This window comes from Saimiri boliviensis, chromosome 14 (genome assembly GCF_048565385.1).
Source record: "Saimiri boliviensis isolate mSaiBol1 chromosome 14, mSaiBol1.pri, whole genome shotgun sequence".
Classification (NCBI taxonomy): Eukaryota; Metazoa; Chordata; class Mammalia; order Primates; family Cebidae; genus Saimiri; species Saimiri boliviensis.
The window spans coordinates 3,613,484-3,639,405 of NC_133462.1; the positions used below are offsets into that span (position 1 = coordinate 3,613,484).

Below are 25,922 nucleotides of genomic sequence, written 5' to 3' on the forward strand. Positions count from 1 at the left end.
AGGTGGTCATGGCATCCCAGTTCTCTTGTAGGCCTGAGCGCTGACCCTAGCTGCCCCCTTGGGCTGCCTCTCTTGCCTGCCAGGTCTCAGGACCCCACAAACCCCTCAGCACCTCAGGAAGCCATGGACGGCAGCAAAGTCGTGGAGCCCTCAGGTGAGCCTCTCTTTGCCCTGCCCACCCGTGGCCCTGGGCAGAGAGAGCAGCCTGGCTCTGAGCTTGCCGGGAGGCTGCGGCTGAGACCTCTCATCCCCCACAGCCCCCTGCCAGGCCTTGGTCAGCGTCGGGGACCTCCAGGCCACCTTCCACGGGATCCGTTCTGCCCCCAACTCCTCGGACAGGTGAGCAGCGAGGCGGGGCTTGCTCTGGGGAGGGGCTGGTATCAGGAGAAGTCTTTTCTCCTCCTCAGTGAGGTGGGCTTGGGTTTGTCTTGTCCCTGAGCTGCTCCAGGTCACCTTTGCAGGACCCCAGGCCCAGCCTCATGTCATGCCCCAGCCCCCTGCACTCTGCAGTCTGGTTCTTCTCTTAGTAGCCTGAGATGCTCAGGGCACCCAGGGTTGGGAAAGGCTCCCTGGAGGGTGTGAAGGATTGAGAAGGTCAGAGCATACAGGAGACCCCTTGGGGCTGTCTCAGCCGGCCTCGACCGCCTCCTCCACAGGGACAGGAACATGAAGGGAGGTGCTTGTCCTCTTGCCCAGGGCTGTGCAGTCCCTCCACGCTGAGCCAGCTGCGTCCTCGGGAGGCCCCTTCTGGTGGGGCAGGTGGTGGACACCCAGTGAGCCAGCTGAAATTGGCATGGGTGTGAGGGTGTCGGCAGGTGACACTGACAGCCGCACCTGCCTCTCACCCACAGTGCAACCAGAGACCCCTCTACCTCTGTCCCAGCCTCCGGGGCCCACCAGCCCCCGAAGACCACCGTCGGGGAGAAGAGCCCAGAGCCCTTGGGGCTTCCCGAAAGCCAGAGGTAAGTACCAGGGCAGTGGGGTGGGGCAGGGCGGGGCTGGCGGGCAGGAAGTGACCTCTGCACATCCCCTCCCTCCCGTGACAGTGCCCAGGCCCTCACGCCTCCTCCAGTGCCCAATGGCTCTGCCCCGGAAGGGCCTGCATCACCGGGCTCCCAGTGAGTGTGGCTGTAGCCTGGGGCTGGGCAGGTGGGGTTGGGCCTGCTGGACCCTCACATGACATCTCTCTCTGTTTGCAGGTAGCTGCCTGGTGTGGCAGCAGCTGCCAAATCTTCTGTCCTCCCGTGGATCTCCCAGGGTGGGGGCAGGGCGGGTCCCATGATGGCCCCCGTTGCCCTCATCACCCTGACCCTCCCACATTCTTTCCTTTGGACCCCCAGGAGGCTGGTGCCAGGGAGACAGGCCCAACCCACCCCCATTTGCACTGAGAAGAGAAGTTTTGGAGCATTGCCTCCTAGAATAAAGATAAAGAAAGTCAAATAGAGAGAATGGAGAGAGAGAAATGTCTATTATATATTATATATAGAGAGAGGGAGGAGAGCGAGAGAAGGTGAGAACACCGAGCTGGGCTGGCAGCTCCCGAAGCACAGCTTCCCGTCCTGTCCCAGCGGGGGCTGGTGGTAGGGGTCCAAGGTTGCCGCCCATGTGCCCAGCCGTCCTATGCTCAGGCACAGATGGCCATTCCCACACCCGGCCTTTCAGCTCAGGTCCACCATGGGGGACGGCCCAGCGAGGCTGGGGGTGCCAGAGGGTCCCGAGTGGGGGCCGTGCCTTTGCCCAGACCCTGCACTTTCGACCAGACCAGTCCGGCTCTGGGGAGCAGGGGCCTCCCCGGCAACACCCCCAGGGAACCTGAGGGTCTGGGGTCCCAGCCCTGTTGCCAAGTGGCCTTGTCCAAGCTCCTTCCTCCCAGGCTGGTGTGAGTGTGTGTGCGTTCATGCCGAGCTTCTATTTCATATTGCAAATATAAATAAAGGAAGACAGTTTACGATTCTGCTGGTCAGACCGTATATTCTGGGATGCGAGGTGGACAGCCTGTCTTATCCCTGTACCCCAGTGGCTGGGGGTACTCCTAACCCAGTCTGTCCCCACACCGTGTCCTGCCAGAGGGAGTCCTGTGGCTGCAGAGGCCACAGGCTGGGCCAGGCACTGGCTGTGATGGTTCCTGCCAGGCCTACTCCACCTGTGGGCAGGGCCATGGGTGGAGGATAGAAGCCACCATCGGGGGCTCAAATTCCTGCTCCTATCCCCCTTTGGTAACCAAGCCCAGCATTGAGGCCGGGCACTGGCGCCCAGTAGGTCTGAGTCTCAGGCGGAAGGTGGAAGTGTAGGCCGGTGCACAGCGAGTGGCACAGGGGAGCAGTGCCAGGAAGTCTCTGTGTCGGCTACACTGGACCATGTGGGCCGGTGGTCATGAGGACAGCAGCCTCACTGGGGTGGCAGCTGGTTTGGAGGTCACCTAGGGCTGGCTCAGGTAGCAGGAGAGGGTGCTTATTCCTTGCATTCTTGGGGGCCCCCTCCTTGTAGCCCACTGAGGAAGTGTTTGTGGTGGAGCCCCTGAGGGCCTGGTAGGGTTGAGCAGAGTGAGGGAAGGTTTCATGGGGCAGGGAAGGGTCTGCTAGGCCAGCACGTGAAGGAGGGACTCGCCTTCCCATCCTCCCAGGGGTGTTCCTGCCAGCCAGCCCCCTCCCCCAGCTTTCCCACGAAGGGGTGGCTGTTGGAATTCTGCACTCCATCTCTTGTGATTGTCTGGGCCCAGGACAGTGGGATGGGCATTTGGGGACCTCACCCCCCCAGCAGACAGGAGGAGGAAGCCATGTCCCAGCAGGCTAGGGCAAGGGACCCCCGATGCCAACAGTGCCTTATCAGCAGGTGCCAGGCAAGGCCATCCCCAGGGTGAGGGCGACATCTCCCCGGGCCCTGTTATCAGTTGCAGAGTCCACAGGACGCTCATTGGGTTAACGTGTAACCATGAGCCCTCCCCTCCACCCCCTGGAGCCACCCGCTCCCAGTTTAGGTTGCTCTGAGGGTATCAGGCCAGCATGGATGCTGGCAAAGTGGGGCTGACCCTGAAGACTCACTGCTCAGCCCAGGTGAGAGCCTTAGGAGCCATGCTTGGGGCTGGGGGATAGGGCTCCAGAACCCCAGCAGCTGGGGGCTCTGGGAGGTGCTGTCCTTGAATTGGCTGGAGTCCTGGGAAGCTGGTTTCTGGCAGCCTGGTCCCTGAATGAGTCCAGCCTGTACAGCTGGGGTCCCAGGTGGGGGTGGAACAGGAGCCAGGAGATCTGAGTCCCAAGAACGGGGGCTGGGCTGGGCTTCAGCTCAGCAGCTCCCTGCTTCCCAAAGTGCCTAGATGTCTGCAAGTGGCTGATTCCCTTCATCCTCTCCTGCTGCGTGTACTTCTGCCTCTGGATTCCCGAGGATCAGCGGTCCTGGGTCGCTGCCCTGGTCAAGTGCCTGCCCATCTTCTGCCTTGCTGGGTTCCTGTGGGTTGTGTCCCTAGGTGGGGGCTACACCCAGCTCCTCCAGGGAGCCCTCCTATGCTCGGCTGTTGGGGATGCCTGCCTCGTCTGGCCTGAAGCCTTCCTCCATGGTGAGTGGAAGCTGCCATGACGCCTTTCAGATGCCCATGTCGGGGAGGCCCAGCATTTGGATGGGAGCTTGGAGTGCAGAGGGCTCCGGTGGGCGCTTTGGTGGGAGTTCTGGTGGTCAGAGGCATTGGGGGCGCAGCCGTGAGCCAGGCAGCTCATGTTCCAGTGAGGGCTGGTGGGCAGGTGGTGTTAAGGCAGTAGCTGGGGGCGGCGTGGAGGACAGTGAGGACCCTGGGCTGGAGGTGCTGCAGTTGGAAGCAGGGTTGCTGAGGAAGGCTTCACTGAGGAAGTTTTTTGGGCAGACCTGAAGAAGGTGCCATGTGCCTGTGTGAGGGCGAAGGGCAAGTCCAGAGGCTCCAGGGCAGGGGCATGCCAGATGCTTGTGGCCAAATGGGCCAGGGTGGCTGGTGGGCCAGAGCACATGGGGCCTGCTGGCAGTTCAGAGCAAAGCAAGTACATGACACTGCATTTGGGGAAGCCTGCAAGGAGGCTCAGCCAGGGTGCGGGCTGGTGCTTTGGGCCGATCCTTCCCCTTAGGTCCTGAGAGGTGACCTCGGGGCGATACCAGAATGAGCCTTCCTCACCAGCACCCTACCCCTCTCCCCAGGTATGGCTGCCTTTGCTACAGCCCACCTCCTCTACCTCTGGGCCTTTGGCCTCTGTCCCCCACAGCTGGGCCTGCTGCTGCTCATCTTCCTGTCCTCTGGCCCCTACCTCATCCTCGTGCTGCTGCACCTCGAGCCGGATATGGTCCTCCCCGTGGCAGCCTACGGGCTGATCCTGATGGCCATGCTGTGGCGTGGCCTGGCCTGGGGTGGGAGTGCCGGCTGGGGCGCGCTGCTCTTCACACTCTCTGATGGTGTGCTGGCCTGGGACACCTTCGCCCAGCCCCTGCCTCACGCCCGCTTGGTGATCATGACCACCTACTACACTGCCCAGCTCCTCATCACACTGTCAGCCCTCAGGAGCCCGGGGCCCAAGACGGACTGACTAGGCAGCTTGAAGGGCCGGCTTCCAGGCCCTCTCCTCCCGCAAGGATTCGGGCCTCCCAGACCAACCCAGCCTGAGAAGCACCCTTTGCAGCGAAGCTTCTTCATGCCTGTCTGCAGGCGCAGGCCCTGCCGCCACTGCTCCCGGCTGAAGACGTTTAAGGACCATTCACAGAATTCCGAGTCTACTGCTGGGTTCCAGCTGCCTTCCCCCAGTTCTGACTCCAGATCCCCGGCTCCTCAGCCAGGCCCACACGTGGCCCTCCCAGCCACCAGCCCACCTCCAAGTTCGCTGTGGGCCCCACGGTCTACCAGCCCCTCCCTGCTGCTCTGAGTCATTTTCGTTGTCTAAGTAGAGGGCATGGAAGTAGATGCTGCTGTTATTGTGGGAGAGGCATGCGGATGATCCTGGTGATAAACTGTCTCGGCTCATGGCAGCGGATGTCTCTTGGTCACTCCCCATGAACCAGGCCTGGTGCCCAGTGGGACCCTCCCTGGCTCTCTGGTGGGGGGCATTCGAGGGGATAAAGGTGAGGATTGTGCAGAACTTAGCCAAGAGGACTGTTGAGCCTCTGCGTTTGTTTCCTGGGGCTGCCATCACAAATTACCCCAAACCAGATGCTTTGAAATGAGGAATGGGCTCTCCTGCAGTTCTGGAGACCCAAAGTCCAAGATCAGGGTGTTTTCCGGCCCTTGCTCCCTCCTGAGGCTCTGGGGAAGAATCCGTCCTTGCCCTCTCAGCTTCCGGAGGCTCCCAGGAATCGCTGGCTTCTCTCAGCCTGTGGCAGCTGTGTCTCTGCTGTCTTCATGTGACTCTCTTCACCTGGCAGCCTCCTCTGTGTCTTTCGTCCTTCTAGGGACATGGGGCACTGAATTTAGGGCCCACCCTAAACCCAGGTGATTTCATCTCAAGATGCTTAACTATGTCTGCAGAGACCCTGTTTCTAAGTACCATCACCTATATAGGCACCTGGGCTTAGGACTTGGACATATCTGTTTAGGGGACGCAACCTACTACAGTCACATGCGTATCAGGGGAGAAGGGTAGGAGGCTTAAGGATGAGGGGCCTTGGAGGAGGGGAGGGTGACAAGGGGGAGGAATCAGGAAGGAGGAACCCAGGTGTGTTCCTTGTCTTGGCTATGTGACCTTGGCAAGCTGCTATCCCTCTCTCGTCTTTAGATTCTGCATCTGAGGACTTGACAGGGTCCAAGATGCTCTCCAAGACCTTACTTGACTTCTACATCCATGATGTGCCTTTAGTGACTCATATAGCAGGGAGGTGACTTCTCCATCCATGGCCAGCGTTAGGGACTCTTACAGCAGAGACGCGAGTTCTCCATCCGTGACCTGCATTTAGGGACTCTCGGATGTGAGGGTACAGAGGTGGGAAGGGAAGGTGGGGAGCCTGGAGGACGGGGACCAGGAATCAAAGTGAGGATGGGAATCCACAGTTGGAGTGAGGAGATCCAGAAGCTGAGGAGAGATTTCCCTGAGGAAGCGTCAGGCAGGAGGAGGATGTGAACGATTGGACTCAGGCTTGAAACTTCTACTTCCTCATCTCCTCCCTTCCTCCTCACTCAGACCTAATGAAAGGCAGGGAAAGAGGAAATTCTGCAGCGAAGTGCAACAGGAGGTACTGGGTCTGGGTGTGCAGATTCCAGGGCTGCATGGCGCCTGCAGACGTGAGGGGTCCTGGGGTGCCTGGTGTTGTTAATGAGTGTGGACGCCAGAGAGGAGGGACTGGGACTGAAATCCTGAGTCTGGGAGAAGGGAGCTGGCAACTCAGACCCCTGGGTCCCGGGGAGGAGGGGCTGGAGTCTGGAGGAGGGGCTGGGGGCCTGGACTCCTGGGTCCCAGGGAGGAGGGGCTGGAGTCTGGACTCCTGGGTCTGAGGGAGGAGGGGCTGGAGTCTGGACTCCTGGGTCTGAGGGAGGAGGGACTGGGGGCCTGGACTCCTGGGTCTGAGGGAGGAGGGACTGGGGTCTGGACTTCTGGGTCTGAGGGAGGAGGGGCTGGGGACTGGACTCCTGGGTCTGAGGGAGGAGGGGCTGGGGTCTGGACTTCTGGGTCTGAGGGAGGAGGGGCTGGGGACTGGACTCCTGGGTCCTAGGGAGGAGGGCTGGGTCTGGACTCTTGGGTCTGAGGGAGGAGGGGCTGGGGGTCTGGACTCCTGAGTCTGAGGGAGGAGGGGCTGGGTTCTGGATTCCTAGGTCTGAAGGAGGAGCGACTGGGGTCTGGAGTCCTGGGTCTGAGGGAGGAGGGGCTGGGCCTGTAATCCCTGGTGTTTTGGGGAACACTCTGGCTTTGGGTCCCTGAGCTTTGTGGGGTTGGCTGTCCAGAGTGATGGGGTGCTGCTCTCCTGTGGGTTCCCAGCAGCCCTAGCATCCCGTCCCCCCTCCCTGATTCTGGCCCCCGTGTCCTGTCTCCCTTTTCAAAGGTCTGCTTTCTCATGATCTGTCATTTGCATTTCTCAAAAGCAGAACTCCCCGAGCTGCTGTGCACAACCCTCTCAGGCTCCTTCCAGCCCTGCCAAGACCAAGACCTGGGAAAGTGGCAAAACGCCAGGTCCCTCTTCCCTTGCAGACTGGGTGGCTGGTAGGGATGAGGCAGGGTGGGACTCAGCAGCCTTCGTCCTGATTCTGCAGGTCAGACCATCCCTCGGTCTGATTCCCTGTCTGATCCCTCCCCAGGCCCTCTGGATCACAGCAGAGGCCACAACAGCAGGTTAGTGACCCCATCATCCTCCATCCTGCACGTCCAGGAAGACCCGTGGGATTCCCTTCCCTTCGCATTGCAGAGCCTTCTCCCCATGTCTTGGCCCCCAAGGCAGACAGAATCCTGAGTGTGGAGGTTCCGGCTCCATCACCCTGAGCTGGACAGCCCCGAGGGCCCAGACCTGCAGACCTCCCTCCACTGGGTCCAGTGCCATGGGGCGGGCATGGCCGGCAGAGACACAAGCACGTCAGACTGCTGGCTGGTGGAGGGGCTTCAGCCTGGGGCCCTCTACACCTTCTGTGTGTGGGTCGAGAGAAAGGAATAGGTGGCCCCAGGGACGTCCTGAGCGTGTCTGCAGGTAAAAGGGGCCACCTGTCCACTGCCCAGTAATGTTTGTGTATGTGTGTGTGTGTGTGTGTGTGTGTGTATGTGTGTGTGTGTGCACATTTGCAGAAAGTGCCAGGCTGTGCACTTTAGTCTCATGATGAGAACTACAAACAAACCATCAAAAGACTCTCGGTATTCCTAACCCAGTCCCTAGCCTGGTCATGCAGGCTCAGACCACCAGCTCCCTCACCCTGAGGCCCCTGCAGGCCCAGACCCCAAGACCTGCACCTCCTGGCTCTGCTGGCCAGTGACTCCTCAGACGCCAGGGTGCCCATGGAGAGCCTGGCTTCAGGGACCCAGTACCCCACCATGCGGGCCCATAAGCATGAGGCCAGCAGCCCCAGCCAGATACTCACAGAGGCCATGGGCGAGGGGTGACAGCACCCCAGGCTTAGGGAGTAGGAGGCCTCTGGCTTCTGGGCCCCACTGATAGGATATATTCCTCCGTAGCAAGCAGGGCTGTGGGGAGGAGGGGTGATTCCCTTTGCTCTGGAGGCCCAGGGACTATGGGGTGTGGTCTGTGAAGCAGGTTCACCGTGCACTAGTTACTAACTTGCCGGAGTCCAGTGAGGTGGAGCGCCACACACAAAAAGTTACACAAAGTGGGCTTGTTACTCACAGATGGGGAGCAAGGGTCCATTGTGAGCTAGTTCCCCAAGGCTTAGGAGAGTGGCCTAGGGGGGATAGGGTCACAACTGTGTGTCCCTCACTTGTATGGCAGCCTAGGACCCCCAAAATTATCCAGTCCTGGGCTTTATGCTCTGGGTGAAACGAGTCCGTGGGCTCGAGCATTGAAGGGCGTCCTGCTTCTAGGGCAGGCGGGAACGGAGCCAGGCTGCCTGGCCAGTCCTTCTTACGCATTCCCAGCACATCCTACAGTTATTCTTGAGAACTGCAAGTGAGAGCAGACTGAGTCAGTTTACGGCCACTCAGAACCATCCTGCAGGAACCCTGACCCCTGCCCTTCCTTTCCTTGCCTAGCCAGGTAATGGATCTGAGGATACAGGCTCTGACCCTGAGTTCTGTCACACTAAGGTGTACATTCCCCTGGGCCCAGACCCCACACCTACTGGGTCCAGTGGGCAGGGACTATGGGACCAGAAATGTAGCAGAGGTGGGGGTCATCGTCAAGGCCCTCAAATCCGGGACCTCATAAACCTTCATCTTGTGGGCTGAAAGGAATGGCATTGGAGGTGACAGCTGGACCCTTTGTATGTCCGTAAGACAGGGCATCCTGTCTAGCCTGGCTGTGTGTTCTGCCCAGGCCTCACTCCTAGCCAGCTTGAGCTGTGCTCCTGAGGCCCAAACAGGCTTGAAATGTCTCTTTGACTGGTCTACTCTGTTGCTACGGGCATACCTCCTTAGCAACAACTTTCAGTGATGCCTAGAAGGCTCATGTACTATGTAGAGAACCTGAAATAGATGCCCCATTCTGACTTCTATTTTATTTTTTTCTGAGATGGAGTCTCTGTTGCCAAGGCTGGAGTGCAGTGGCGCCATCTCAGCTCACTGCAACCTCCGCCTCCTGGGTTCAAGACTTTCTCCTGCCTCAGCCTCTTGAGTAGCTGGGACTCCAAGCACATGCCACCATGCCTGGCTCATTTTTGTATTTTCAGTAGAGATGGGGTTTCACCATGTTGGCCAGGCTGGTCTTGAGCTCCTGACCTCAAGTGATCCAGCTGCCTCGGCCTCCCAAAGTCCTGGGATTACAGGTGTGAGCCTCTGTGCATAGCCCATTCTGACTTCTAGTCTCTAATCTGGAGATGGTCACTTGGACTGCCAGCTCCATCACCCTGAAGGAGACAGCGCCCCAGGGCCAGGACCCTCAAGTCCAAACCTGCTTTGTGCAACGGGACCGGGCGGGCATCCTGGAGAACAGCAAGAGCATGCAGGACACCAGAATCGCCACTGAGGCTGAAAGCCAAGCCCCGCTCCACCTTCGCTGTGTGGGCCAGGTGTGAAAGTGCTGGCACTGTGCACAGGTGAGCTGAGGCTGAGTATGGTGGGAGGTGAGTGGGAGGTGGAGTCAGCATCCCCGTCCCACCCTCCCGTTCTCGGGCATCTAGGGAATAGCGCTTTTGGGGGGATCTGCTGCTCAAGATGTTGAAAGGCTAATTCTATGCCTTGGACTTAAGTTCCCAACAAAGTCACAGGTCTGCAGAGCAAAACTCATACGAAGAGCTCCATTACCCTGAGTGGAAGGCCGCAAGGGGCTGGGATTTATCGCCCTCCACGGCTGGCTTTGGACATCCAGGGGTGGACACCCCAAAGAGTGCCCACACCAGCACATGAGTGGGACCAGTGTGTCAAAGGCAAAGGAAACTCACTATGTGGTGGACAAACTCCACCCTGGCACCTGGTACCTCTTTAGTGTGTGGGCAGAGAGACAGGCAGTAGCCAGTTCCCCATAGAGCCTCTGGATGTCCACAGGCAAGCTGGATAATGAGCCAACGTGTTAGACTTGAGTCAAGGTTGGATGTGGAGTTCAGTGGCGTTCAGAGCCAGATGAACTACAAATCCCATCAGTCTGTGGGGCAGGGCCTCCATGAGTTATAGCCACATGGCGTCGTCATGCTCATGGGAGTTGTAGGAATTTTTTTTTCCCCCCCAAGAGGCACAGTCTGTCTCTGTCCCCAGGCTGGAGTGCAGAAGAGCAATCATGACTCACTGCAGTCTCAGACTCCCGGGCTCCAGTGATCTTCCTGCCTCAGCTTCTCAAGTAGTTGGGACTACACATGCCTGCCACCATGCCCTGTTACTTAATTTTTTTTGTAGACGTGGGGTCTCACTGTGTTGACTAGGCTGGTCTTGAAGTTGTGAGCTCAAGTGATCTACTCATCTCAGCCTCCCAAAATGTTGGGGTTACAGGTGTGAGCCACCACACCTGACTGAGAAATTTTTTTTTTTTTTTTTTTACGAGGGGGTTGGTAATGGGGAGAGGGAGGAAGGAGAGAAGGAAGAAAACATCCAAGTGGTAGAGAGGAACATGGTTCTCAGTAGCATCTGACTCAAGCTCCTCCTCCCAAGGAAGAAGGGCAAGGGATACTGAAGAGTGATGTGCCGATGCCCTGGTAGGTGGTGTGTCTGCTCATCTTCCACCCGTTAGACCTGTTCTACAATCACTCACTAAAGCTACAACTCGCATGAGCCTCGGCCACACACTGTTGATGTGATACGTATAGTATGACCCCATGGCCTGTTGGGACTTTTAATCCAAGTGACTCTTGCTGAACTCCAAGTCCGACTTAAACCCAGAACACAGAGGTATTTGGAAAACCCTGCTGGCCATGATGTTGGAGGGCAGAGAAGCTGGTGCCAGTCCCCACATCCAAGCATTGGGTGCACCTGAAGAGGTCCTAACCCACTTCTGATGCCTGCCTGTGGCTCAGACACATCCACTGTCCTTTGACCTTAGAGAGACTTCCTTGTTCTTATCTTTATTTTATTAAAAAAAAATTTTTTTTTTGAGACAGAGATCTCGGCTCACTGCAACCTCTGCCTCCCGGGTTCAAGCAATTCTCCTGCCTCAGCCTTCCAAGTAGCTGGGACTATAGGCGCCTGCCACCACGCCCAGCTAATTTTTGTGTTTTAGTAGAGATGGGGTTTCACTATGTTGGCCAGGATGGTCTCAATCTCTTGACTTCATGATCCACCTGCCTTCGCATCCCAAAGTGCTGGGATTACAGGTGTGAGCCACCATGCCTGTTAAGTTTTTATTTCTTGAGAAGAAGCCTTACTCTGTTGCCCAGGCTGCAGTGCAGTGGTGCAATCTCGGCTCATTGCAACCTCTGCTTCCTTGGCTCAAGTGATTCTCACGCCTCTGCCTCCCGAATAGCTGGGATTACAGGCATACGCCAATATGCCCAGTTAATTTTTGTATTTTTTTAAAGTAGAGATGGCGTTTCTCCATGTTGGCCAGGCTGGTCTCGAACTCCTGGTCGCAAACGGTTTGTCCACCTCAGCCTCCCAAAACACTGGGATTACTGGCATGAGCCACTGTACCCAGCCCCTTGTCTTTTTAAAATGCTCCTTTTTTTTTTTTTTTTTTTTTTTTTTAAATAAAGCCTCACTGTCACCCAAGCTGTAGTGCAGTGGCACCATCTTCAATCACTGCAGCCTCCGCCTCCTGGGTTCAAGAGATTCTTCTGCCTCAGCCTCCCCAGTAGCTGGGATTACAGGTGCACACCACCACGCCCAGCTAATTTTTGTATTTTGAGGAAAGATGGAGTTTCACCATGTTGGCCAGGCTGGGCTCAAACTCTTGACCGCAGGTGATCCGCCCACCTTGGCCTGCCAAAGTGGTGGGATTACAGGTGTGAGCCACCACTCCTGGCCCCTGCTGCACTTCTTGAAGTCAGCTCCACAGTCTCAGGCTGGGGCAGCAAATCAGGAATAGAATATTTATCGGGACATAGATGTGACTGATGGTCTGTTCCGAGACGTGGCTGGCTCCATGGAGAGCCTTAACCAGAGCGGACCAGAACATGTCAGTGTCTGGGAACTTTGAGTAAAAGGACTTGGGAATGTGGGGAGCCAACACCCTCATTCTGGGATCTGAATGGGGAAAGGGGAAGGAGCCCTGGATTCCTGAGAGGAACTGTCCTGGCAGCCATGACTCCCATGTCCTAAGGGGAAGAGGAGCTGGGAGTCATATCCTAGCCTTTTTCTTTTCCCTTTGTTTGTTGAGATAAAGCTCAGTTACATTTAATGGAATGCATCTTAAATCATACATATCAGTGAAATTGTTTTTTGGTTTTAGTTTTGAAATAGAGTCTTGCCTTGTTGCTCAGGCTGGAGTGCAATGGCATGATCTTGGCTCACTGCAACCTCTGCCTCCCAGGTTCAAGCAATTCTCCTGCTTCAGCTTCTGGAATAGCTGGGATTACAGGCGCCTGCCACTGAGCCCAGCTAATTTTTGTATTTTTAGTAGAGACGGTGTTTCACCATGTTGGCCAGGCTGCTCTCAAACTCCTGACCTCATGATCCACCCACCTGAGTCTCCCAAAGTGCTGGGATTACAGGTACGAGCCACCGCACCTGGCCCAATGACATAGTTTTTGTGTATACACAGAGTAATCAATGTATAGAATATTTTCTGCATCTTAGCAGGTTCTCTAGTCTCCCCTCCAGTTTGTAGCCCCCTGCCCCGAGAATGACCACTCCTGATCTTTATCACCATAAATTAATTAGTCTGTTCTTGAACCTTCTCTAAGTGGAGCTATGCAGTCTGTAGTTGTTTGAGTCTGGCTTTCTTCACTAAACATTGTGGATAAAATGTGGATCCACGTTGTATGTTTTTATTTCATTTTTACTTTTATTTATTTATTTATTTTTGAGACGGAGTTTTGCTCTTGTTACCCAGGCTGGAGTGCAATGGCGCGATCTTGGCTCGCCGCAACCTCCGCCTCCCGGGTTCAGGCAATTCTCCTGCCTCAGCCTCCTGAGTAGCTGGGATTACAGGCACACACCACCATGCCCAGCTAATTTTTTGTATTTTTAGTAGAGACGGGGTTTCACCATGTTGACCTGGATGGTCTCGATCTCTTGACCTCGTGATCCACCCGCCTCGGCCTCCCAAAGTGCTGGGATTACAGGCTTGAGCCACCGCGCCCGGCTCATTTTTATTTTTTGAGACTGAGTCTTGCTCTGTTGCCCAGGCTGGAGTGCAGTGGCACAATCTCGGCTCATGGCATCCTCTGCCACCCAGGTTCAAGCCATTTCCCTGCCTCAGCTTCCTGAGTAGCTGGGGTTACAGGCGCGTGCCACCACGCCAGGTTAATTTTTTTGTATTTTTAGTAGAGACGGGGTTTCACCATGTTGGCCAGGATGGTCTCAATTTCTTCACTTTGTGATCTGCCTGCCTCAGCCTCCCAAAGTGCTGGGATTACAGGCATGAGTCACCATGCCCGGCCGTGTGTTTTTATTTTTATTGCTGTGTAGTATTTATCCTGTGAATATATTACCATGTGTTGTTTCATCCCTCCTTTCATGAACATTTCATTCTTTCTAGTTTGGGGCTGTTATGAATACAGATACCATGTTATGAATACAGGTACCATCAACATGGCTTTGGTAGTTACTGACAAAGCATTTCTCAAAGCAGCTTAACCAATTTACCGTTCTGCCAGGAAGTTTCATTTGCTCCATATTCTTGCAAATAGTTGGTTGTTTGTCTTTTTTGTTTTAGTTCTTCTGTTGCGGTGTTCTGGTACTTCCTTGTGGTTTTAATTTCCATAATGACTAATGAAGTTGAACACCTTCCCTTTTGTGTGTGTGGGGTGTGTGTGTGTGTGTGTGTGTGGCCATATTGATATTATTCTTGGTAAAGTGTCTCTTCAAGTCCATTGCCTATTTAAAAAAATTGGGTCTTCTGCTTCCTTAGTTGGTTTGTAGGAGGTCTTTGAAAATATAAAGGGTTCAGCTCTTTTGTCAGATGTTTGTGTCACCAAATGTCATCATAGTCTAGTTTTTTGTTTTGTTTTGTTTTGGTTTTTTTGAGACTGAGTTTCACTCTTGTTACCCAGACTTGAGTGCAATGGCGCGATCTCGGCTCACCACAACCTCCGCCTTCTGGGTTCAGGCAATTCTCCTGCCTTAACCTCCTGAGTAGCTGCAATTACAGGCGCGTGCCACCATGCCCAGCTAATGTTATATATTTTTAGTAGAGATGGGGTTTCACCATGTTGACCAGGATGGTCTCAATCTCTTGACCTCGTGATCCACCCACCTCGGCCTCCCAAAGTGCTGGGATTACAGGCTTGAGCCACTGCGCCCAGCTTGTTTTTGTTTTTTTTTTAGACAGAGTCTTGCTCTGCCACCCAGGCTAGAGTGCAATGGCATGATCTCAGCTCACTGCAACCTCTGTCTCCTGGGTTCAAGCTATTCTCCTGCCTCAGCCTCCCGAGTAGCTGGGATTGCAGCACGTGCCACCATGCCAAGCTAATTTTTGTATTTTTAGTAGAGATGGAGTTTCACTGTGTTGGCCAGGCTGGTCTTGAACTCCTGATCTCGTGAGTCACCTGCCTTGACCTCCCAAACTGCTGGGATTACAAGCGTGAGCCACCACACCCAGCCCATGGCCTAGGGTTAACTCAGGGCTCTGCTAAACCGCATGGGATCGCAGGTGTAGAAGGGTTTGCTTTCTGAGAGGACTGCAGAGGTTTCCCCCACTCCCTTGCTCCAGCCTTCCCTTCTCTCATAGAACCAGATGTAGGGAATCTCTCTGTTTGTTTTCCTGCAGAGTGCGGAGTTACTGGAGGACTGAGAAGGGCTGTGCCGTGGTCTCTCCTCAGTGTCAAGAGAAACTGGGTTTTCCCTGACAATGACAAACTTGTCCAGTGCGCCCCCAACAAATGCAGATTCAGCACCGAGGACAGCAATCCCGGGAGCTGCCTGAACCTAGAGGCCCAGAAAGGGCTGCCAAGGGGTAGAACCAATGCTGTCTGTTCACCTCTCCCTCTGTGATCAGGGGTCGAGCCTTCCTTGCTTTCTGCTGTGGTTTCACCCCTTAGTTCAGACTGTAACAACAGAAGATCAGTAAACACGTAAAATGGAGACCTGATCAAGGAAGGGAGTGGTGGGCACACGCGTGTGTGAGTTCTGGAAAGCTTTTAGGACAGCCTCATCCCTCAACTGGATGCCCTGATGAGCATGGTAGGGAGGAGCCCCACAATCTGCCTTCCTCACCATCCTATACTTCCTTATTCCATGACACTGGCAGAAATGATGTGGCCCAGCATGCCTCCCAGAGCTGGCCTCTGTAGGATGCTTCCTGCCTGCGAGGTGACTAAGACCTATGGTTCCTGGTCTTTTTGCCTCCTCGCTTCTGACCATGAATGCAGGAAGGTCACTAGGATCCTGGATAACCCTTGGGTCCTGGAAGGGTGAAAGGCAGGTACTCCATGGTCCTTTTCCCTGAGCTACCAAAGCATTCTTTCCCTGCCCCATGTCAGCATCCTCTGGGGAATGGAACTGAGAAAACTTACTCTGAGTGTGGAAGAAGGAATCTACCAAACCCAGTGCTCCCTGGGTTCTGAGCAGTGGGAGTGGGGGTGGGACTGTGTTATAATTTTGAATCAAGGCTTTGAAAGCACTTTAGGAGGCCAAGGATGGTAGATCACTTGAGGTCAGTTTAGCACCAGCCTGGCCAGTATGTCAAAACCCCATCTCTACTGAAAATACAAAAATTAGCTTGGCGTGGTGGTGGGTGCTGGTAATCCCAGCTACTCAGGAGGCTGAGGCAGGAGAATCCCTTGAACCCAGGAGGTGGAGGTTGCAGTGAGCTGAGATCATGCCACTGCACTCCAGCCTGGGTGACAGCGAGACTTTGTTTAAAAAAAAAAAAAAAAAAAAGTCTTAAAAAAAAAAAAAAAGGAGCAAGGCCTGGCGCGGTGGCTCAAGCCTGTAATCCCAGCACTTTGGGAGGCCGAGGCAGGTGGATCACGAGGTCAAGAGATCGAGACCATCTGGTCAACATGGTGAAACCCCGTCTCTACTAAAAATACAAAAAAATCAGCTGGGCATGGTGGCGTGTGCCTGTAATCCCAGCTACTCAGGAGGCTGAGGCAGGAGAATTGCCTGAACCCAGGAGGCGGACGTTGCGGTGAGCTGAGATCGCGCCATTGCACTCCAGCCTGGGCAACAAGAACGAAACTCTGTCTCCAAAAAAAAAAAAAAAAAAAAAAAAAAAATGGAGCAGATGAATCCACCTGGGGAAATAGATCTTTTTCAAGGGGTGTAAAGCTCATTCCTGCTATTATGAACTGAATTTCATCCTCCTTCAAAAATTTGTAAGTTGGAGTCATAGCCTCCAGTACCTCAGAGTGTGACTGTATTTGGAGACAGAGTGTTTGAAGAAGTGATTAAGTTAAAATGAGGGGGATGGATCACTTGAGCCCAGGAGTTCGAAATCTACCTGAGCAACATGGTGAGAACCTCATCTCCAGTTTTTTTTTTGTTGTTGTTGTTGTTGTTGTTTTTTGTTTTTTTTAATTAGCCAGGCTGGGTGTGGTGGCTCACAACTGTAATCCTAGCACTTTGGGAGGCCAAGGCAGGATCACTTGAGGTCAGGAGTTCAAGATCAGCCTCGCCAAAATGGTTAAACCTGGTCTCTACTTAAAAATACAAAAATTAGGCTGGGCTTGGTGGCTCACACTTGTAATCCCAGCACTTTGGGAGGCTGAGTGGGGTGAATCACCTGAGGTCAGGAGTTCAAGACCAGCCTGGCCAACATGGTGAAACCCCAACTTAACTAAAAATACAAAAAAATCCGCTGAGGGTGGTGGTGGGCACCTGTAATCCCAGCTACTTCAGGAGGCAGAGGCAGGAGAATTGCTTGAATCCGGGAGGCAGAGGTTTCAGTGAGCTGAGATCGTGCCATTGCACTCCAGCCTGGGTGACAGAGCAAGATTCTGCCTCAAAAAAAAAAAAAAAAAAAAAAAAATCAGCCAGGCATGGTGGTAGGTTCCTGTAATTTCAGCTACTCAGAAGGCTGAGGCAGGAGAATTGCTTGAATTTGAGAGGTGGAAGTTGCAGTGAGCCAAGATTGCACCATAGCACTCCAGCCTGGGCAGCAGAGCAAGACTATGTCTAAAAAAAGAAAGAAAGAAAAAGCCAGACTTGGAGGTATGCCACTGTAGTCCCAGCTACTCAGGAGGCTGGGGTGGGAGGATCACTTGAGCCCAGGAGGTCAAGGCTGCAGTGAGCTATGTTCATGCTACTGCACTCTAGCCACTAGGGTGGGCCACAATCCAACCTGACTTGTGTCCTTACCAGAACAGCAGATTAGGACACATATACACGGAGGACAGGGGAGAAGATGGGCATCCGCAAGCCCAGGAGAGAAGCCTCAGGAGGAACCAACCCTGCCCACACCTTCATCTTGGACCTCCAGCCTCCAGAGTGGTGAGAAAACAAACCTTTGTTGTTTGAATCACCTGGTCTATGCTATTTGTTGTAGTAGCCCCAGCAAACGAATATACCAGTTTTTATGGAAAACCCCACAGAGCCCAGATTTCTGAGTTCTGAACAACTGGGGTATGGAATTTTCTCATAGTTAAATTTTTTTTTTTTTTTTTAGACAGCCCTGTCACCAAGGCTGGAGTGCAGTGGCACGATCTAGGCTCACTGCAACCTCTACCTTCCAGATTCAAGTGATTCTTCTGCCTCAGCCTCTCGAGTAGCTGGGATTACAGGCTCGTGCCTCCATACCTGGCTAATTTTTGTGTTTTTAGTAGAGATGAGGTTTCACCATGTTGGCCAGGCTGGCCTCGAACCCCTGACCTCAAGTGATCCACCAACTTCAGCCTTTCAGTGCTGCGATTACAGGTGTGAGCTACTGCGCCTGGCCCATAGTTACTTTCTCAAGACTAAAAAAAGCTGTCGATGATCCCATCTGGAGGAAATAACGTTTTTTTCCATGGGACGCCGAGGACATCCTGCCTTCCTCCATCCCCCACTGTCACTTTTCTGTTTATTCCCACCACGAGTGCTGCTCTGGGGTGCAGGGCGCTTTGGCCCTAGGTTGGCAAGATTCGCTAAAGACACGTTTGTTGTGCTCTCTCCTGAGTCTGTGCCTTGTGAGGTTGGTGGGACTTCCCCCACACCGCCTGCACTTCCAGAATCGCGTCAGCACCAAGGACAGAGCCAGGGAGCCTTGGCCGCAGGGAGGGAGCCCCAGACCTGGCTGAGAAACAGAGGCAGGTTCTTCATTCCCCGGAGCCTGCAGCCGCCACACCCTTGTTCCAGTTTCAGCCTTCAACCCCCCACACAGACACCCAGTGAGCACTATGTGCCACACACAGGACTGAGAGGTGGAGGGTGGGAGGCCATGGGTGTCAGCACAGGGCCCGTGGAGGTGTTGATTCAGAGGCAGTAGCCCCGGTCAGGTCCTGGCTGGCCCCACCCAGGACCTCACTCTCCAACCTCAGGGTGCCGTCCATTCTCTTCCTATTCAGGGGTGTGCGTCACATCCCCAACAATACAAGTGAAAATCAGCAATCCCTGCCTGCCTGGTGTTGGCAGCCCACCCCCAGGAGGCTCCCTGCCCTGACTCCTCATTTCTTGCCTCACTGTGATGAGGGAGCTAGAGAACCCCAGCTCTCCTGCAAGATGATGAGTCAGGCCTCTGTCACTTCCTGGATCTTTCAATCCTGGCTCCCTGCAAGGCCAGGAAGAGGAAAAATACGGGCTGGATTCAGTGGAAATGGACAACACAGGACAAAGCGTGAGGACCGTGCAAGCTGGAAAACCCGGGTGGGTATCTGGACTGGTTCACCTGCAGTGAGATCGCAGATCTAATCGTGGCCAAGAGTGGTGGCTCACACCTGTAATCCCAGCACTTTGGGAAGCCAAAGTGGGTGGATCACCTGAGGTCAGGAGTTTGAGACAAGACTGGCCAACATGGTGAAACCCCATCTCTACTAAAAATAGAAAAATTATCTGTGAGTTGAACCCGCGAGGTGGAGGTTGCAGTGAGCCACCCACTTCAGTCAGGGTGACAGAGGGAGACTCCATTTAAAAAAAATAATAGAATAAAAAGTGAAAGTGTGTGGCACCTCCCATCCTCTTCCTCTTGCTCCTCTTGCTTTCGACATGTCATGTGCCTGCTCCCTCCTCACCTTCTGCCATGAGTAAAACAGCTCCCTGTGGCCCCCCCCCAGAAGCTGAGAAGACACGCGCTCCACCTGCTGAACTGCGAGCCAATGACATCTCTTTTCCTTATAAATTACCCAGTCTTAGCTGGGTGCGGTGGCTCACGCCTGTAATCCCAGCACTTTGGGAGGCTGACGTGGGCAGATCACAAGGTCAGGAGTTCGAGACCAGCCTGGCCAATATGGTGAAACCCCATCTCTACTAAAATACAAAATTTTTGTAAAAGTCCAAGCCAGCTGTGGTGGTGCTCGCCTGTAGTCTCAGCTACTTGGGAGGCCGAGGCAGAAGAATCACTGGAACCCGGGAAGCGGAAGTTGCAGTGAGCCGAGATCATGCCACTGCACTCCAGCCTGGGTGACAGAGTGAGACTCCGTCTCAAAAATAAATAAGTAAATAAGCCAGTCTCAGGCATTTCTTTACAGCAATGAAAGGATAGTCTAATACAGATGGGAGAATTTCTAGGGCTTTCCATTTCTTCTTCCCACCATCAAAGTTTTCATACTACAGATCGGAGAAGTCAAAGCATTGTGTCTGTTGTTTTATAAGTATGTCGATTTCAAATACACTCTCAAGTCTTGAGAAAGGAGCCTCACAGGGTCTTTAAAGTCCCCTTGACTTTATGGTCTTTAGGTATGATGGTCTTTACGTGAATCCTCCATTTGTCACCTGACACCCCCAAGCACACCAGTCAGACCATGATTCACAATGACCTTTGTGTGCCTATTGATTAGGGCTGATTGAGAGTCAGAGTCCAGTAATCCTTTCTCTAATCCCCAGTGACCATGGACATTGGCCTTTAGGAAAAATGCAGAGGAAGGTTTACAGTATATACTTTGACTAGCATCAGTGAGTCCTCTCTGAAGGAAAAGCATCCCCTACATGCAAGGGGTTCCAACACTGAGAACCGGCTCAGGGCTGGTAACAGGTGTGAGGCTTTTTGGGTGGATGTGCTGGTGCCTCACCCAGATCTCCTCTGCAGGTACAGAACACCTATTTCTAGGCAGTGTTGCTGCTTGCAGATGCCACATTCTCAAGACACTTGCTCTTGGCCGGGCACCGTGGCTCACACCTGTAATCCCAGCACTTCGGGAGGCCGAGGCGGGCAGACTGCATGAGGTCAGGAGTTCTAGACCAGCTTGGCCAACATGGTGAAACCCTATCTCTGATAAAAATACAAAACCTAGCTGGGTGTGGTAATGCGTGCCTGTAATCCCAGCTACTCAGGAGGCTGAGGCAGCAGAATTACTTTAACACGGGAGGTGGAGGTTGTAGTGAGCCAAGATGGTGCCACTGCACTTCAGCCTGGATAACAGCAGAGTGAGAATGAGACTTCATCTAAAAAAAAAAAAAACAACAACAACAAAACCCCAAAAAACTAGAGATTTGCTCTTGACCTGAGAGGGACATGTTTTACTAGCTAGGAAGGTCATAAAACTCTCACTCCTGGAAAAGCCCGTAGACAAAGATTAGAGGTTAAAAATTCAAATCCCGTCTCTGTGATGGGGTCCCTCTGAAGTCATAGCCTCACCGGGCTCCTTACTCTTCCGCATACTGCTTTCCTCACTCCCTTTCTTCTGAAAGCAAACTCTCAAACAGTTCATGAGCATCTGAATCCTCGTCTCAGGCTCTGCTTCTGGGAAATGCGAGCCAAGGCCCTATGCTGCCCCACTGTGGTGACTCAAGTCTGGTTCTTGCTCACCAGACCTAGAGATGGTATCATTCCGGAGACCAAGTATCACTGTCTTGGTGCTTCTCATCACACTTTAAGAGGAATTGCAAAGAACTCAAGTTGTGAGGGTTGTGCTAACTGGGGCTCTCATTAGTGGCCCCTTGGGAATTTCTGGTAGTAGTTGTTTTTTGAGACGGAGTCTTGCTCTATCGCAAGACTGGAGTGCAGTGATACAATCTTGGCTCGCTGCAACCTCCACTTCCTGGGTTCACGCAATTCCCCTGCCTCAGCCTCCCGAGTAGCTGAGACTACAGGCCCGCACCACCATGCCCGGCTAGTGTTTTGTATTTTAGAGACAGGGTTTCATCGTGTTAGCTAGGATGGTCTTGATCTCCTGACCTCATGATCCACCTGCCTCAGCCTCCCAAAGTGCTGGGATTACAGGCATGAGCCACCACTCCTGGCCCGTTGTTGTTTTTAAAACAGAGTCTTGCTCTGTCGCCCAGGCCGAAGTGCAATGGCACAATCTGGGCTCACTGCAACCTCCACCTCCCAGATTCAAGTGATTCTCCCCGCTTCAGCCTCCCGAGTAGCTGGGATCATAGGTGCCCACCAGCACACCTTGCTAATTTTTGTATTTTTAGTAGAGAGGGAGTTTTACCATGTTGGCCAGACTGGTCTCGAACTCCTGGCCTCAGGTGATCCTTCCACCTTGGCCTCCCAAAGTGCCAGGATTATAGGCATAAGCCACTGTGCCTGGCCTGGAAATTTCTGTCCTTAAGGGGAAAAGAAGAGCATGGCTGAGTCTCTCATGAGGTTGCTGCTAAGATGGTGGCTGGGGCTGCTTTCATATGAAGGCTGGACTGGAGTTGGAGGCCCATGCCCAGGATCCTACAAGTTTTGTTTCTAGTGTGCCTTCCCCATACACAGGCAGCCTGCTCCATGAGGAATTTGGAAGCCAGGAATTGTGGGCTGCTTTGTGGAGTGGTTGACTTTGTTGTTGTTTATTTATTTATTTATTTTTTGAGACGGAGTTTCGCCCTTGTTACCCAGGCTGGAGTGCAATGGCGCAATCTCGGCTCACCGCAACCTCCGCCTCCTGGGTTCAGGCAATTCTCCTGCCTCAGCCTCCTGAGTAGCTGGGATTACAGGCATGCGCCACCACGCCCAGCTAATGTTTTGTATTTTTAGTAGAGACGGGGTTTCACCATGTTGACCAGGATGGTCTCGATCTCTTGACCTGATGATCCACCCGCCTCGGCCTCCCAAAGTGCTGGGATTACAGGCTGAGCCACCGCGCCCGGCCCTGTTTTTTTATTTTTTGAGATGGAGTCTCGCTCTGTCACCCAGGCTGGAGTGCAGTGGTGTGATCTCGGCTCACTGCAGCCTCTGCCTCCCGGGTTCAAGTGATTCTCCTGCCTCAGCCTCCTGAGTAGCTGGGATTACAACCATGTGCCATCGTGCCCAGCTAATTTTTGTATTTTTAGTAAAGGTGGGGTTTCACAATGTTGGCCAGGCTGGTCTCGAACTCCTGACCTCAGGTGATCCACCTGCCTTGGCCTCCCAAAGTGCTGGGATTACAGGCGTGAGACACGATGCCCGGCCGGGAAGTTGGGTTTTGAGGACAAGGCAAGTAGAGTGTGATCGGATGGTGGGTGTGGAGTCAGTGAAAGCTTTTGTTTCTATTTTAGACAGGGAAGTGAGTGTGTTTACAAATTGGGGATCTAGATAGGAGGGAAGAGAAAGAGAGAGGGAAGGGAGAGAGTGTGAGGGAAAGAGAGAGAGAGAGACGTCAAAAGTATAGGGGAGACATCTGGGTGCAGTGGCTCATGCCTGTAATCCCAGGACTTTAGGAGGCCAAGGCAGGAGGATCACTTGAGCCTAGGAGTTCGAGAGCAGCCTGGGCAACATAGCAAGACCCCATCTTGATTAAAAAATGTTTTTGGCTGGGCATAATCCCAGCACTTTGGGAGGCCGAGGCAGGTGGATTGCAAGGTCAGGAGTTTGAGACCAGCCTGGTCAAAATGGTGAAACCCTGTCTCTACTAAAAATACAGAAATTAGCTGGATGTGGTCGCAGGCACCTGTAGTCCCAGCTACTTGGTAGGCTGAGGCAGGAGAATTGCTTGAACCTGGGAGGCAGAGGCTGCAGTGAGCCGAGATTGCGTCACTGTACTCCAGCCTGGCGACAGAGCCAGACTCTGTCTCAAAAAAGAAAAAAAAAGATTAAGATATAGGAAAGAAACAGAGAAAGGTTAGAACAGAAACTCAAGCAATTGGTATGAATGATATCCGGTGTCCACTGAAAGGGAATTTCTCACAACCAAACCCTTACTTATACAGGTGGGGAAACCAAGACTCTCAGAGACAGAGAAACAGAGAAACTGACTTCTCAAGAGCAGTGGTGTGAGAACGTATTTATTTATCTATTTATTTAGAGAAAGATTCTCCCTCTGGCACCCAGGCTGGAGTGCGTGGTGCAGCCACAGCTCACTGCAGCCTCCACCTCCTGGGCTCAAGCAATCCTCCCTCCTCAGCCTCCTGAGGAGCTTGAGACCAAGTTGTGCACCACCATGCCTGGCTAATTTACCTTTAATTTTTGTAGAGATGGGATCCTCCTAAATTGCCCAGGCTTCTCTTAAACTCCTGGGTTCAAGGGATCCTCTTAACTCAGCCTTCCAAAGTGCTGGGATTACAGGTATGAGTAACCGTGCATAGCTGTTTTGTTTTCTGAGACAGGGGCTCACGCTGACACCCAGGCTGGAGTACAGTGGCACAATCACAGCTTTCTGCAACCTCAACCTCCCAGACTCAAGTGATCTTCCCACCTCAGCCTCCCGGGTAGCTGGGACTACTGGTGTGTACCACCACATCTGGCTGATTCTCTTTCCTTTCTTTCTTTCTTTTTCTTTTTCTTTTACCTAGGGATGAATTAAAAATAAACATGACTAAGATTTATCAAATGTTTACAGTGGGCCAGGCACTGTTCCAAGATTTTCCACGTAGTAACTAATTTATTTCTCTTAAAATATTTACAAGGGGCCGTGCCCATTCTTTAGAGAGGAGGACTCTGAGTCACTGTGAACTGAAGTCACTTGTTCGGGGTCACAGGTGGAGATGCAGATTAGAGAGTCTGGTGTTTGGAAGGATCCTGAGCAGGCTAGAAAGGCCCCTGGGCCCAGCGTGGGTCATTTCCAAGCTGAATCCTAATGGAGGAGTAGCTAGGAGACTGCTGGGGGCAAAGTAGGCAGGTGCGCCTGGTGGGGGAGACACCCTGGGCAAAGGCCAGGAGGTGGGAACCTGCTGGGCTAACTTTGTGAGAGCTGCAAGGGCTTGTGGGAGATGGAGCGGGGAAAGGCCTGAGTGGAAGAGTGTGTGCCCCAGGGACGAGGGGCGTGAGTTCTAGGCCCCGGGCTGGTGTGATGTGTGATCACCTGCCAGAGGGGCAGGGGAGTCAGCCGGCCTTTCTCTCAGCAGCCCCAGCTCTCACCATCTGCCCCACCCTGCATCCGTGCAGCGATGGGGCGCAGCACCCAGTACCTTGGGTGCAGAGGAGATTTCAGGGGACAAAGTGGAGTGGGCTGAGGGCCGATGATGCCATGTGGGGCTGAAGAGAAGACCGGAGGTGTCTCCAGGGTCAGCGTTAGAGGCAGCGGTGAGGGAGGAAGGTGAGGGCTGGCTGGGCAGGGCTGGGAGCTGGGTTCCACTTCCTCCTCCTCCCCTTCCCGCCCTGGCCTCTCTGGCTTCACCAATGAGCTGGGAAAGGGGAAATTCTTGAGGGTAAAGTCCAGGTGGAAGGACCAGGCCTGGGACTCCTGAGTCCCTGGCATTGTCTGGAGGCATGACTGGGGCTGGTGGGGGCCTCGGGGCCTGGCGGAGCCTGGTGCTGCTGGTAAGTGCTCCCCACCCAGAGCGGGTCTGAGGGAGAAGGAACTGGGTCCCTGCACCCCTATCATGAGGAATTAGGTGCTGAAGATCCCTTGGAGAAGGAAGAGGCCTTCAGGCTTGGTAGAGACTATAGGAGAGTCTTCCACCCAGGCTCTCAGATACTGCTGTGTCTGCTGCCAGGGGACACACGGCTGTGCTCAAAATGAGTGACAGACAGGGAGCAGCCCCTCCTCCCTCAGACCCAAAAGTCCAAACCCCAATTCCTCCTCCCTCAGTCTAGGAGTCAAGATCCCCAGCCTCTGCTCTTTCAGACTAGGAGTCCAGGCCTCCAGCCCCTCCTCCCTTAGACCCAGGATTCCGGACCCCAGCCCCTCCTCCCTCAGACCCAGGAGTCCAGACCCCAGCCCCTCCTCCCTCAGACCCGGGAGTCCAGACCCCAGCTCCTCCTCCCTCAGACCCGGGAGTCCAGACCCCAGCCCCTCCTCCCTCAGACCCAGGAGTCCAGACCCCAGCCCCTCCTCCCTCAGACCCGGGAGTCCAGACCCCAGCCCCTCCTCCCTCAGACCCGGGAGTCCAGACCCCAGCCCCTCCTCCCTCAGACCCGGGAGTCCAGACCCCAGCCCCTCCTCCCTCAGACCCGGGAGTCCAGACTCCAGCCCCTCCTCCCTCAGACCCGGGAGTCCAGACCCCAGCCCCTCCTCCCTCAGACCCAGGAGTCCAGACCCCAGCCCCTCCTCCCTCAGACCCAGGAGTCCAGACCCCAGCCCCTCCTCCCTCAGACCCAGGAGTCCAGATCCCAGCCCCTCCTCCCTCAGACCCAGGAGTCCAGACCCCAGCCCCTCCTCCCTCAGACCCAGGAGTCCAGACCCCAGCCCCTCCTCCCTCAGACCCAGGAGTCCAGACCCCAGCCCCTCCTCCCTCAGACCCAGGAGTCCAGATCCCAGCCCCTCCTCCCTCAGACCCAGGAGTCCAGGCCCCAGCCCCTCCTCCCTCAGGCCAAGGCTCCTGGTCCCTAGCCTTGGTTTTTTTCTCTCTTCCCAGTCTGTTCATTGCTCTCTGCCCTCAGTTTTC

The 25,922-nt window shown here is 54.2% G+C and overlaps 3 protein-coding genes across 5 annotated transcripts in view; all 3 read left to right on the top strand.

Annotated features, from left to right (window-relative positions):
• Positions 1-1,951, top strand: part of PPP6R1 (protein phosphatase 6 regulatory subunit 1) — a 30,241-nt gene extending 28,290 nt beyond the window's left edge. For 2 of the 3 annotated variants that reach the window (XM_003944675.4, XM_074385916.1), the window contains exons 20-24: positions 84-154; positions 258-339; positions 852-962; positions 1,047-1,118; positions 1,200-1,951. In XM_003944675.4, the coding sequence (XP_003944724.2) occupies positions 84-154; positions 258-339; positions 852-962; positions 1,047-1,118; positions 1,200-1,203 (340 nt within the window). In that variant the 3' untranslated portion in view covers positions 1,204-1,951. Of the gene's footprint in view, positions 1-83; positions 155-257; positions 340-851; positions 963-1,046; positions 1,123-1,199 lie in introns of those variants that run through there. The other variant, XM_074385917.1, reaches the window with a different exon arrangement.
• A 92-nt stretch (positions 1,952-2,043) lies between these two features.
• TMEM86B (transmembrane protein 86B) lies at positions 2,044-15,957 on the top strand. Its single transcript, XM_003944674.4, has 3 exons — positions 2,044-3,053; positions 3,307-3,553; positions 4,159-15,957. The coding sequence occupies exons 1-3, from the start codon at positions 3,003-3,005 to the stop codon at positions 4,539-4,541; spliced, it is 681 nt and encodes a 226-aa protein (XP_003944723.2). The 5' UTR covers positions 2,044-3,002; the 3' UTR covers positions 4,542-15,957.
• An 8,819-nt stretch (positions 15,958-24,776) lies between these two features.
• PTPRH (protein tyrosine phosphatase receptor type H) overlaps positions 24,777-25,922 on the top strand; it is a 28,817-nt gene continuing 27,671 nt past the window's right edge. Inside the window, exon 1 of the mRNA XM_074385911.1 lies at positions 24,777-24,855. Coding sequence (XP_074242012.1) covers positions 24,805-24,855 — 51 coding nt within the window. The 5' untranslated portion in view covers positions 24,777-24,804. The remainder of the gene's footprint in view (positions 24,856-25,922) is intronic.